The sequence below is a fragment of the Ischnura elegans genome, chromosome 8 (assembly GCF_921293095.1).
Source record: "Ischnura elegans chromosome 8, ioIscEleg1.1, whole genome shotgun sequence".
NCBI lineage: Eukaryota > Metazoa > Arthropoda > Insecta > Odonata > Coenagrionidae > Ischnura > Ischnura elegans.
Window position 1 is genome coordinate 88,064,550 of NC_060253.1, and position 13,159 is coordinate 88,077,708.

The 13,159-nt window shown below is 40.4% G+C and overlaps 1 protein-coding gene across 6 annotated transcripts in view; it reads left to right on the forward strand.

Moving 5' to 3' along the window:
- The first annotated feature begins 385 nt into the window (after nt 1–385).
- Nucleotides 386–13,159, forward strand: part of LOC124163923 (NPC intracellular cholesterol transporter 1) — a 124,467-nt gene continuing 111,693 nt past the window's right edge. For 4 of the 6 annotated variants that reach the window (XR_006865877.1, XM_046541035.1, XM_046541036.1 and 1 more), the window contains exon 1: nt 386–764. Coding sequence is in view for 5 of the 6 variants with exons in the window: in XM_046541035.1 (XP_046396991.1) it covers nt 627–764 (138 nt within the window). In the remaining variant the exon portion in view is untranslated. The remainder of the gene's footprint in view (nt 765–13,159) is intronic. The other 2 variants (XM_046541039.1, XM_046541038.1) reach the window with 1 other exon arrangement.

The window sequence follows — 13,159 nt, forward strand, 5'->3', positions numbered from 1 at the left end:
TTTATGCCGCATAATAATGGAGTCGACTTAGCATTTTTCACTATACTTTTGGCGAAACTATTGGGTTTATTCTGTTGTGCATTACGAGTTTTCAAGAGTACTTTCATATTCGGGATTTAAAAAAAGCTTCTTTTTTTCGACGATTTTGTTGAATCTGTTTATATATTTTTCAGCCTTATGTGATGTCAAATGCTTAATTCACATGTCTGACGTAAATGCTTGCGCATTAGATTTTTCATGAAGTATGGAGTATTTGATTTCCCGCGCGCGAAATAACACCTACCGATGCTGCCACCTACTGCTAAAGAAGGCTGACACTAGTTTATATTTTATCCGCAGGGCGCTCCAAAGGCTGGCCGCTCGTGATTGGTTCTCGTGGTACGTCATCCGATTGAATCAGACAACGGAGATCGGTGGGGTAGTTGTGGAGCGTTTCGTGTTCCTTATGTTTTTAAGCTGTTGAGGTGACAACTGTACTGCTCACAGTGGGAGATAGACTCTGGTGAAGCATGAATGTATTTTAGCGCTCCAAGACATCCTCGCATCTGTGCATCGATATACTCGGGGAAATACTGTGTAACGGTTCCGTGAGTTCGTTGTGGGCTGAGCCTGCAGAACGATTTCCAATGGCGATCTCAGACCCGGTGTGCGGCAATACAAATTCTTCAAGTTACTGCTCCATGTTCGAGAAACTCCATCGCTCTTCGAAGAGACTCTCTAAATGCATTCTACTCATCTCATTATGTGGTTATTTATTTAGTCAGGTAAGTTAAGCTGCATGTTTTTTTAATAAAACGCGTTTTCATTCTTGGTTTAAAGTTTAAATTCTAAGTGTGAATTTATTGATGGGCGTTCCATTTGGTACCGTGGTAGCGCGTTGCTACTTTATAGTATGGATCTGCGAAATGGATGTTGTCTGGGTTGGTTCAATGTTAACGTACACCAGACGCAATCAAAATGTTCTACTCGACCTACTTCATTGTCCGAGAAACCATCGTGTTGAAATGGTACATAATTCTGTTCAAACGTGGAGTTGTCAAAGGTGTATGCGTTATTAGACTTCCCTTTGATTTTATTCTATCTACCGGGATTAGTCTATCCCATGTTGATACGGTAGGATGTTATTAAAATCTTGTCTTATTCTTCTTACAATTCGTGCACCTTCTGGTATAGTCTTCTCTTATGGCATATCAAAGAATATTAAGCCTTTTACCAATTGCCTTTCTCTTATGACCGTAAAAATTCCGGAAGGCTTTTCGTGCCATCCGAAAGAATAATTTCCTTACCTGTGTATGGTGTGTCTTCGGATGTTTCACCTTTCCTTGATCTGGTTTTTACTGCTACCCTATGACCTAATTTGTTTCCAACAGTATATTCACCACCGTGATATCCTTCTGTTCTGTTTAGTTTAATCAGGATTAAGCTTGCTCAAATTTCAAATGATCTGTACGTAAAATGAATTGGGGTCGCCTATAGTTTCATTGATACCCGTTTATTGACACGGCTGGCTGACGCGACGATTTGTTTTCTTACACATTTTTAATTGATTTCAATTACGCCTTCCCGGAGTATTACTTCTGTAGTTATAGTGCAAATTTGGTTTGCTGTTTTCGTAACCCTTGTTTTTCAATTAGCATTTGATTTTAGGGAAGGCACTAATAGGATTATTAAGATTTGTGAGTGGGTGTTCTGTGTCGCTGGCGATTATTTTATTGTCAGGTTTTATCGTAAGAGTTGCATTCGCCTGTCTGCAATGGTGCGAAACTGTTGTCTATGTTTTTAGGTTTCCTCCCAATTTTAAAATCGGTGTCTCCTCATCCCCGGTGAAGCTCCCTCAGTACTTGTTGCGTCGTCTTCATTCCCCGATTCATTAATACTTCTGTTTGACAAATTACTTTGCGTGTAAATTCCGCTGCATTTGATGCTTGAAAATGTTTTGTTACTGTTTTTTTATGGAGTTATTTTTTAAAGAAATTTGAAGCCAAAACTCTGAATCCTGTCTTTCGAAAGTAGCTTATTCCTCCCTGTAAAGGTGGAGGGATGAAGACTTCGCGAAATTGCATTCCAGTGTTTACAAGTACTTTTTATCTATGCTATAATTTTATCGAAAGCCGTTCTCCGTTACAATGTTAATGTAAATTATATTATTAATTTTTGCACGTTTATGCAAGCATGACGAAAATGCATTTAACATCATAAGAAATATTATTAACCGCAGTAGGAGACGATGACTGAGATTTTCTAACTTACTTATGGCCGCCGATGCTCCTCACTATTGTAATCGTTTTAAGTTTCAAGTAGGTGTAGAAGTAACTCGCCGATGAATGATGATGCAGAAGATCTTTTGTGGATTACGTCCTCTCGCTGTGTAGGGTTTTGATGTAATATCAAAGAAAATATTTTTTAATGAAATTAATGACTTTGCAAATGCATTAATATTGTGATTCTTAATATTTTGCCATTCTTAGTATGTGTCGTCTCATCAGGTTTTCACGTAGCGGTTCTTGAAACTCTTCAGGTCATCCTCCAAATTTCATGCGGCTTGAGTAGGGTAGGTCCATTTGCCTTCTAGTGATTGTTAAATGACTTTTCATATTTCTTTCCTAATGAGAGTTTCCGTCTCTTCATCAAGCGAATCCGGAAATCAGATCTGCCCCTGCGTTTAATGTATAATTTTAGCAACTTAAGTGGAGGTCACTCGCAAAAATTACGGCGGTATAAAAAATACGTTTGACCAACTTCTTTCACTGCTCCTTCAGGAGCGCCGTCCATTCGATCGTGCTTCCGTGACCTGATAGTTGGTTTCTTCCAAGGATTTTACTTGATGGCTTTATTTTGAGGATTCTGGAATTAAGAAATTTCAATGGATTCATTGTGTCATTTGTGAGATGGTTGGCGTATCGAATCGAATGGCATGGCGTATCGAATAGTAAATATATCGTTCTGACCACTAATTGTATTCAACAGCTCGCAACGCGTGTTTCGATTGCCTTGCAATAATTATCGGATACTTTCATTCAGTACCTTGTGATGCTTGCAAGGCACGTGTTATGGGCTGTTAAATATAATTAGTGGGAAGGACGATATCTTTGTTTATTATTATTAATTGAAATATGGTGAGGTTGCCATAATGGCTATCAATAATGATCTCTATTGTTCACACTCTGAAGAAGTACCTTTGCTAACTTCTTCGTAATTACAGAAAATTAATCGTCGGATGAGCCGGGCGTTGGGAGGGGCATTCCAAACTTCCTCCGAAACACATCGGAGGTGCAGTCAAATGTTTCCCCCTTTAATTACCCCCCCCCCCCCCCCACATTTCCTCCCGGAAAGCATTCTCCCTCCACGCAAGCTCGGCTGAAACATTTTCTAGCCACGTTCTGGCTGAGTGATTGGAGATTAGAGTTTGATTTTTTCTTTTATTCTATTTTTCTCTTATTCTATACACTCCAGGCCGTTTTTCTCGGGGCACGTCATTGCGCAGGTTAGCACTGAAAACATTTTTGAAATTGCGAGAATGCGAGCTCGGCATTAGAGCAGGGGCTATTTAGCCATATTGAATTCATGCATTCTCGCGGTAATATTAACTAGCTCTGCTTTTTTGACAAAATCATGATGATTGCTCCTTTTCTATGGGAGATTTTTCCTCATTTCTCCAAACCATCATAAGGTAAATCCTTAAGTGTTTTTTTCCTATTTTTTGGCTTGCCCCTCATTTTCTCTAATCCAATGTAGTGGGAAGGTGTTATTTTTGTCGATTACATGCCTTTAACTCCTTTCCGCTTTTGGTGTCTGGCCGACTCGTGCTAGACGTTCAAAAAAAGTTTTCGTTGCTTTTGATAGAGTACCTGTTTTAGTTTGGGCTAAGCAAATTGCGTAGATAATGGTATAGTATCTTTATCTCCCACGTTATCATTCAGACATCATAGCTTGGTTGGTGGCTTTGAATTTGAAACTTTTCCTACAAATGGGGACTGTTGATGATACTCGGGGTCTGACGGGGTCATTAATGCCGATGCTTGATAGAATGATTTTCAGTCTTCCTCCAACTCCCTGCGGACACTGTTGAAATAATTCATTGAGTCGTCGACCGATGTTGAGTGCTACTCGGTCGCAGGCTTGAGTGAACGTCACATCCTCGTTCGGAAGTTCTTTGGGGAGACCACAGTATCCGATCTAGGCCGTGTAATATTTTAAAATATATTTTATGAAGAAATGTGGCTGAAAATTAATAATGGACCTGAAAATTGATCTTGATCAAAGCTAATGCTCTCCCTGTAACTTTAATTTATCCCATCTGTCTCATGGAGCCAACATACAATTAAACTTCTCCTAAGTTACATGTAAGGTTAAAGGACCCGAAGGGGGCGAAGTTTGATCTTCGCGGTGTCGGTGTGTTCCTGCTATTTTGGGTCTAGCCTTCGAATTTCCATTGTAGGCCCGTGTTGTCTTGCCAAGGTCCGAGGAGAGATAGGTGTCCTTCGTGTGGCAGTTCTGTTATTTGAACGCTAGGTAGGAATGTTTGTGTCTTGGACAGGAAACTTAATGTGATAGTGCGACTTCTACAAGTAAGGGGACGTTAACCTGATCTTTGCACGCTGCTTATGCTGCTACCACCTATTTTACGTTTCAAGATTATCGCAGCTTCTAAGTGTAATGCGTGTTTTATAGTCCACGTCAAGGGATGAAGTGTTAGTGAGATTGGGTACATCTTTCTTTTGGGTCATAATCGAGGCTGGTAAAGAAATAAAATCTGTGGAAGTTAAACTACAGTTTTCTCGTTATCGTCATGTCCACCATCTATGTTTATAAGCGCATTTTGCCATGGCAATGTGTTCGGAGAAGTTCTGTTTTTTAAAACCTTTTTAATGGCGGATCACAAGGTGCTGTGTGAATGTGTCCTTGATGCTAGGGGAAGTGAACACTCCCTTTTATCCAGTTACAGGTCTCACTGAGAGGTTTTTACACTCTTAAAAGTTTTATTTTTCACAAATTTTCTTGATTCTTAGTTTCCTGGTAGTACTCGCGCCCCTGCCAAACACCCTTGTGGTGGCTGGAAGGATGTTGTGTAGATGCAGATATTCACGCTCCAGTGCTAGAGGTGCCTATGATGACGAGGGTGTGAATTGCTGATGATTACTTTCTCGTGCGCTGCAGGTCTGCCATATAACTCGGCTAGACCTTGGGCTGCTAGGTTTCTGGGAATAATGTGTTCAAATCGCCCATCGGACACTCCTTTATAGAGTTGGAAAGACGTCCTTCGCGATATCGATAGGGATTTTTGGTAAAATATTCTTCATCGATTTCCTCTTGTCTTGCACGTGCGAATTAATGGCTCATATTCACGCGAAATATTCTTTGCTCCTTTTCCACGAGGAAAGTGAGTCAAGGCTTTGCAGTGAATCAATCATTTCAAACTGTCGCCGTGCATGGTATTTGACTTTATAAAATGTCAGTGCAGATATGCTATTTACAATGAAAACAATTCTGGTCGTACACATGTTCAATTTGAACACTCTTTGAAATCCCAGAAAGTTGGGAGATGTTGGGAAAAATTGCATTAAGATCCGGAAAATTTATTTGCTGCAAAAGTAATTGCTAATTGGTCACCATATTTCTACGAATATCTTCTACAATCCCCAGCGGCCCTTTCTCAGGGTGCTAATCATGTGGAGCTCCACGTCTGCTTCAATGCATTTTACATATCTTGATTACACTGAATTTTATTTAAGGCTATTGTGTAACTCTATCAAATATAATTTTTAACTCGTCTGAAGGTGGCAATATTTGGTGAAATGCATGATGTCAAATTGTATTGAAAATTTTCAAAATAGTCTTTAAACACGAGGGACTTACGGGAATTTCCACTTGACATTTGAGTAGCCATCTTGATGTTACGTTTCTACGAACTCTTTTTAGGTTATTCGTCGAATGACTTTGTTAAAGGTTTATGTTTGCGCGGTGCCGGCGTCTTTTGGGACCAATTTAGGAATCGTCCTCTGATAACGATGACGGGCCGCATAGTAAAACGCATGGTTACACCTATCTGGTGTTAGTCACTCCGCAAGTTTCCCTATATACGTAAAAGCTCGCCAATTTATCTTTTCGGTGCGGATGATTGTTTCATTGGTATCTTCGACCATATTAGCCCGTTATCGATATTGTGTGCTCCTGTCATAGATGTAGGGGTGATTATTCTGGTTATTGTATCCCTGCAAGCTACCTACCTTAGCCGCGTGCATTAAAAAGCTGTTTTAATATAGAATAACAAGGCCACAAGTTCAATGGCTGTGGTGATGTTTTCGATATTTCAGTTTTTTATTTAATGCCACGGTGTAATTCTGCATCTTCTTCAGAGTCTATAGTCAAATGATTATTAGTCATTTTATTTCCACGTACATCGTCCGTACTCCCCAGCAGTCAGTTTGCAAAGTGCCATTCTCTTGGAGCTTCACAACTGTTAAAATGTATTTTTCATTCAAATAACAGAAATTCCCCAGCTGCTACAGTTTTTTGTTTTTCCTTTTTCGTGCCCTATTTTTGTCTTTATCATTTTAATCATTTTTACCACATTTCTATCACGTACTGTTTCTTAGTCACAAGAAAATAGTTAATTCGTCGGTGGAATTAACCAGTTGATCCGTCGTTTCTAATCCTTTCTGGGTTCGCAACCGACTGCAGTAAATTTATCCCCCTGTTAGGTTTCTTTCTAGATATGGTTGGCGTTTTTAGAGCTTATTGCATTTACTTAAACTCCTGCAAATGTTAGGAAACAGCCGCGATTAAGTCAATTTTGTAGCTTAACGCAACCACGAGATACTTCCAGGAAAGAAAGATTTCATGTTGAAGCACTTGGTGTGATTTCAAGGGTTCTTGGTACTTGATTCTATGAATACGAATGATTTTTGTCTCCGCGAAAGTTTTACTTTTTACTCTTGCGGTCGAGGCTTAATTAGCCATCGCTATTATTCGGAAAGATGTTTCTAAGGTGATGAATTCATGATCAAGTTTGTGGCATTATGTATACTTGGGATATTTATTCAGGTATGACATATTCCCTAAAGCTCGGCTCTGGCGATATTAAGGGCTTTTTTGTTATTTGTGGCCTAGCGGTTGTCATTCTTCATTGTTATATCCTTTTCAAGAAAATGTACATTCACGGTTAGTTGTTTCTCGTGTACGTCTTCTATGACCTCATTATTCAAGGGCTCTAATCATTCTGTATATACCTGAGAGCAGACTTGAACGTCTTTTCTTGCACAATTCCTGCAGTCCCTCTTCAACAAGGGCTACTTTTCGAGTGGTATGGGGTGAAATGGTATTCGCATTGTTCGACCGCTTCCATCTCTAGCCTTCAGACCGCCAGCACTTTCTCTCCCTCTCCATGTCTCTCTTCCTTACCTATCGAAACAACTAACTCCCTTGGAACAGGACCTCGTACGATGTGTGACGCCATCGGCCTTGTCGCCATTTGGCAGACGACCATTTGTGTCTGCTTCTCTTCCCCTCTTCGTCGGTGGCTCTTCTTAAATGATAACGTAGCCCTATTCCACGTAAACATAATCGCGTGGGAGTGTGGAGAGAGATGATTATCCGAGCGGAAAGAATCGATCGAAAAACCATGCAATATCCCTATTTTATTGCATTAACTCTGGTGCTGGTTCACGGTTTAGTTTTCCATGTGTTACTAGGAGACTACGGATGAGTGTAATCGTCACGGGACAGTGTTCTTTTCAAAGTTGACGTCGAGGAACGAAATTATTCATTCTGAGATTTTTCTTTTTTTCCGGCATAATCTGCCGCTGTTTTTGGCCAATAAAGTAAGATATTGCGTATTGTGAGCCAAGGCTGGTCCATTTCCTTAGCATGCAAACCGGAAACCCCGTGTTGTAATGAATTCGTTTCTTTGATTAATATGTCTATGAAAACCTTTCCGGGAACGTGATTTCTGTAAAGTAGGATTTTTGTTTATTAGGATATCTTTCGTTATTTTCTCTGTTTGGGTGGATGAAGAGGTCCTTAATTGAAGATCAGGGGACAGTCTTTCATTGTATCCTCAAATCAGTTCGTATCTTGCTCTTGAATCTCTTCTTGATGATTGGACTGAGGGGTGATGGATGCGTTAGTGAGTACCTAATGACTTCCGTTGTACTGAGCCTTTATCTCTGCCAAACGCCGATTGACTTGATCGCGTTTATGATTGCTTACTTAATTTCATGCGTGGAAAGGTCTCATTGAAAGGTTCTTCCCGGGTTTGTCTGCTCTTGGCACTTTCTTCTTGTTGCTGCGTGCCTGCCATTGCGTTCCCTTTGTACCGGATATCCATTGAGACTGTTTTATCTCTCCTTGTATGCTTATCGTTTTTTCTATGTTCATTTTCCGTTATTTCTTACTGCAGTTATTAATTTATCGTCGTTCTCTATTCGTTGAGCTGTTTCTTTTTCTCTCTTTCTCCTGCCGATTACATTTTTATACCAGTAGCAGTTTTGTGCTCAATTCATTTGTTTTTTACTATAAAAGTTTCTCAATAAGTGATGGTGCGAAGTCTTTGTTGCATATTAGGGCATGGTGCCTGTAACTCTTGCCATGAATCTGTTAATTCATGCATTGTACTCATTGTTTGTTATTTTGTTTCGATCGTGTCGTGCTATGACTAAGATTGCAGGTGTGTTGCGGGAAGCAAGTTACTACTACCACTGACATTCCTTACGCAACTCGTTGCGCAGGTCTCGAACCTACGACCTTCGGTTTTCGCTTTTGCTATACGTATTCGGCGACGAATGTGATTTACAGGTGCAATGCGTTTTAGTTCGTGCCCCCTGCCACGTGATTAAATAGTGAATTTGCTTCTTGACATTTCATTAAATCGTAGTTTTCCATAGCCGTTTTCCAAATGGTTCTGGATTCTTCTCTTCAATTTAGCTATCCTATTAGTTTTCACTTCCGTAGAGATTTCTTGAATTCCTTTCGAAGTGCCTATATGTTGGTCAATAATGTGGTTCGCTGAGTTGTTTTTCTTTTTTTTTCGCTTTGAGAGCCTTTCACGGTGTCGGTTTTCAGTATTTGAATATTAGTTTGATGATTATTAATTATGTATTTATACTGTAGTTTTTTTTCTCTCGTTACGAAAGCTAAAAGTAAATAGGGAAACATTTTCAAATGGGTTCTTCTTGCGCCCTGTCCATGCATTTTTCACCACAGTTCATTACATGTCAACACATTAAGACTTTTAATAGCCCGTTGCGCATACAGCGATTTTTTTGTCGTATGAAAAACAAGTTCATTGAATCGTTGCCAGTCGTCTGGTATTTGATGGAAGAGCGTCATTAGGTAGATAATGACGTACTAGTCATTTGTTTGATACGAAGTGGCGGCGTTACTATCCAGGTCGCCAATGTATGATAATTTGGGGTAGACCAGTATTTTTTCATCCTATTTATATAGCCCTTGACCTTTACCTTGTGGCGATTGAAATAGGTGTTGTTTTCGCAGCAGTATGGAGTTTCGTAATAGAATCTATACCTAGTTTGAAACATGTTGGAGAAGATCGAGAACGATGTTTTCTCTTAGCCCGGCTTCAGTGCCTCTCAGGATAACTTGGGAAGCGGCTTCTCTCTATGAAAGCGATATTACATTATCCTGGTCTGGAAACAGTTTTTTCGCATATGGTGATCTTAATGAACTTCTAATTTCTCGCCTCTTCGTCTTGCATAACAGAACGTAAAGGTTGATAAATTCCTCTTAGATGATTTCCCACAGTGATCGACAATTAAATGTTAAGACTAAAAGTGTTTGGTATTATTAATCTTAGATCCCTACGGAGTAGTTCTTTGCTTTTCGGTGTTCCCTAAAAAAAAGACGGGTTTGCTGAGTTTTTCTGAAGTGGTATTATTTTTCTGTCGTTAACTTTTACGAAATTCTGTTAACCTTTCGAGGTTAGTTATTAAATACACTTAGATTGTATTCGTATAGTGCTACTGTAGTTCTCTTTTATTTGTATATCGGATTGTGTTCGGCGCTCTTGAAATTTTGAAGTCTTTCATTCTCTTTTCTCTTTCGTTTCACTGGAGGGCTGAACTCGTGTTCGAAGGTGCCTGTTACCGCCTAGAGAGCAATCGAAAGCCGACCCTACATAAAGTCAAAATTTTGAACCTTGATCGACGTAACCTCGGGGATGATAGCTACTCATCACGCTGTGTGGCATTTATTTTTTCGACCCTCAAAGTTTGAGCTGCTAGGGGGTCGCAATTTCGGGGCAGATCTCGTTCATTTCCGCTGCCCGCCTAATGCAGGCCCTGGGGGTGGCGACCTTCACTTCCCTGCCTACCTGCGTTTTTCAGGGGAGGAATTTTGGCCCTCCCACCGACGCCATTCATCTCGTGGAATGAGCGTTTCCCCTCCACACTTCGGACTCCGCCGCTGGCCTCTTCCGTTAACTCCTAGCCGCGACCTTTCCAACCTGCCCTTCTACGGTAGGCCTCTGCGCTGGATCGATGTATTGAAATTGCCCGATTTTTGTCATAGCTCTGCTCTGATCCCAGCCACTGATGATGGATGCCAACGACTGCGGTTATTTGTTTGTTGCGCATTATCTGCGAACGTTGACTTCATGATAATTGTTTGACTGAGGTATATATAAATTTACCCTGTTTCCTTATTGCCACCTCAAGGATGTTTTGATATTGTACTATTTAATAGCTTAAATGATACAAAGTTGGATTTTTTCTGCATTTTCGGATCGGACAGCAGTAAAAGCTGATTATGAGTGCTCTTCGAGTGTCTTCATCAATTCTAATTCCTCGCGTTTTGGTGGCGATTAACAGAACATACGCGGTAATACATTCTTGAGGAATGATCTCCCTCAGTAATCGATCCTGGTACTTTTCGTCCTAAAAGTATTTGTTAAAGTACATATTACGATTAGATCGCTGCGAAGTAGTTGTTCTTAGTGGTTCTTAATTCTTAATTGCAATATAACATCTTATCACCTCCTGAATCGAATATCATCTTCTGTTACTCCGTATTTGAAGCATTCGATCGATTTTTTTTTCGATAAAATCTGAGGGTGGCTCTCTCTGCTGTAGCGTGTTCCGTGCAGACCTCCCACTTCCCCTCTTCATCACCTTCTTCCACCTCCCCTCTTTATCTCCTTCTCCTTTGAGTTTCAAATTCTGTTCAGCGTTTCCTCCCGTTCCCCATCTCTCCCTTTACGATACCCATAACCCTCCATCGTCATTTTCCTCCCTCCCTTTTGCCTGTATTGATTTGCGTCGGTGGACATTCTGAGAGCCTGCACCGTAGTTTGACCTTTAAGGGAACCCGCGCTTCCACTCTCGGTCGGGTGTCGGATAGGGTCTGTCGGCATTTTCAGCTCACCGTTTGGCACGGCGCCGCGCCGGACGGCTGTTTCCGGCGATACTCTCTTCGGAGGAGATTCCTCGTTCGTGTTCAGCGCTCATTTTTTGACAGTTCTTTTTATTTTGCTGTGCCCAACCGTAAATTACTTCGTATTTCTATCCTAAAAGCGGTTGGGAAATGTCTTCATGATTTTCCACCCACCTGAGTGTACGAAATGTTTCGTGGTAGCTGTCAAGCTCTCGTACTTTTGCTGTTAAAATCAGATTCTCTGTTCCATGATGGTAGAAGATGAATGGCACTGACTCAAATAGGAAAAGATGAGAACGTTTTGAGAAGTTTTTTGTGTTTTGTGTTCATAACCGTGCTTTCCACAAGCCAAATCGGGTAGTACCTCGATTGAATGCCTCGAATTTGTAGGGAAAAACTTGAAAATGACAAGTACTGCCTAAACAGTGGGAAGCCGAGGATTTTAAATGTAGATATGCCATATTTCCTTATCTTGTCGCGTTGCGTCATATTCAATTTAGCTAATTGTAGAGGTAGGTTATAGTTATGGGTAATTGAAGTTCCATATCGATACCTCCTCTGCCCAAAAGATTAACAATCGCCCATCGAATCAAATCGTAGCCGGTGGTTACGATCGAATCCGCTCATTTCGTAGCCCTAGTAATACTAGATGAGCGAATTCGGTGGGTGATTGTTGAGCGTTTGTGCAGTGAAGGTATCGATTTATCCTCGTCCAATTGCATGTTACTCATCTTGAGTACTTTTTCCCGGTCGACTATAGCGACGGATTTAAAATTCTGATCCCAATTGCCTTCTCATCTGAATGGTCATTCAATAACTTTTCCACGCTAAGGTGTTTCTGTGCGCTTGCGCCCGCTTTCCGTGTTTTTTTTACTCCCGTCATCCATCAGTTCCCGACCTCTCCTTTTCCCCACAACCTCATCCCTGTTGCTCCATCCATGTGCACGAGGCATTGAGAGTTTGTTTGCAAAAAACTTTTTTTTACTAATGGAACATCCATGGTAATGCATTGGTTGATTTTTATTGAAATATAATGCGAAGGTTCAAATCACGCCACTCGAGGTCAACATGCCTTTTGTATCAGTACTTTAACTTACAGTACAGTAACTTTGCTGGTTAAAGTGATTATTTTGAAAGAGATACTCGTAGGGTTTGCTTTTGAAGATACTTTCTGTTGCGTTCTTTAAGTTGAAATCCATTATTTGTCTATTCGGTCACTAGTGCTAGTATTTTTAATCCTTTTTTCCTTCTTTTACTGTGATTGTTAAATAGCTATTCATTGATGCATCAATGTTGATTCTCTAGATGCCATACACATAGTACGGATCTTATTGACATTCGACGATCCGGAATGTTTTGCGCATCAAGTTACCAGTCGACAATGTATTTTCCTAACTAAACTCAAGACTAGAAGAATACGTCATATGTCTTAGGGTCCTATTAATATTTTTTTCACCTAAAGTGCTCGTTATTTATAGCTCATTCGTTTTATTCGCTGAAGTCGTCATATGAATTCCTCGCGCGAAGTCATTGTCTTGACTTAAGGCATTGTTTGTGAATTGTGAGGTCTTAATTCGGTTGTAGTCATGAAATCTACTTGGCAAAGTAAATAGCTGAAAATAATGGCGGTTCTATCACTATTTATTTCCTTCCTGCTACTATTAATTATTATTAGACTTAAGGTTAACACCTCTATGAGGAGTGAGTCTTTAAATTTCCTAGTAAGCCAAGGCCTACGTAAACTAGCTTGTGACGCAACAAAGCCCTTCGAGGA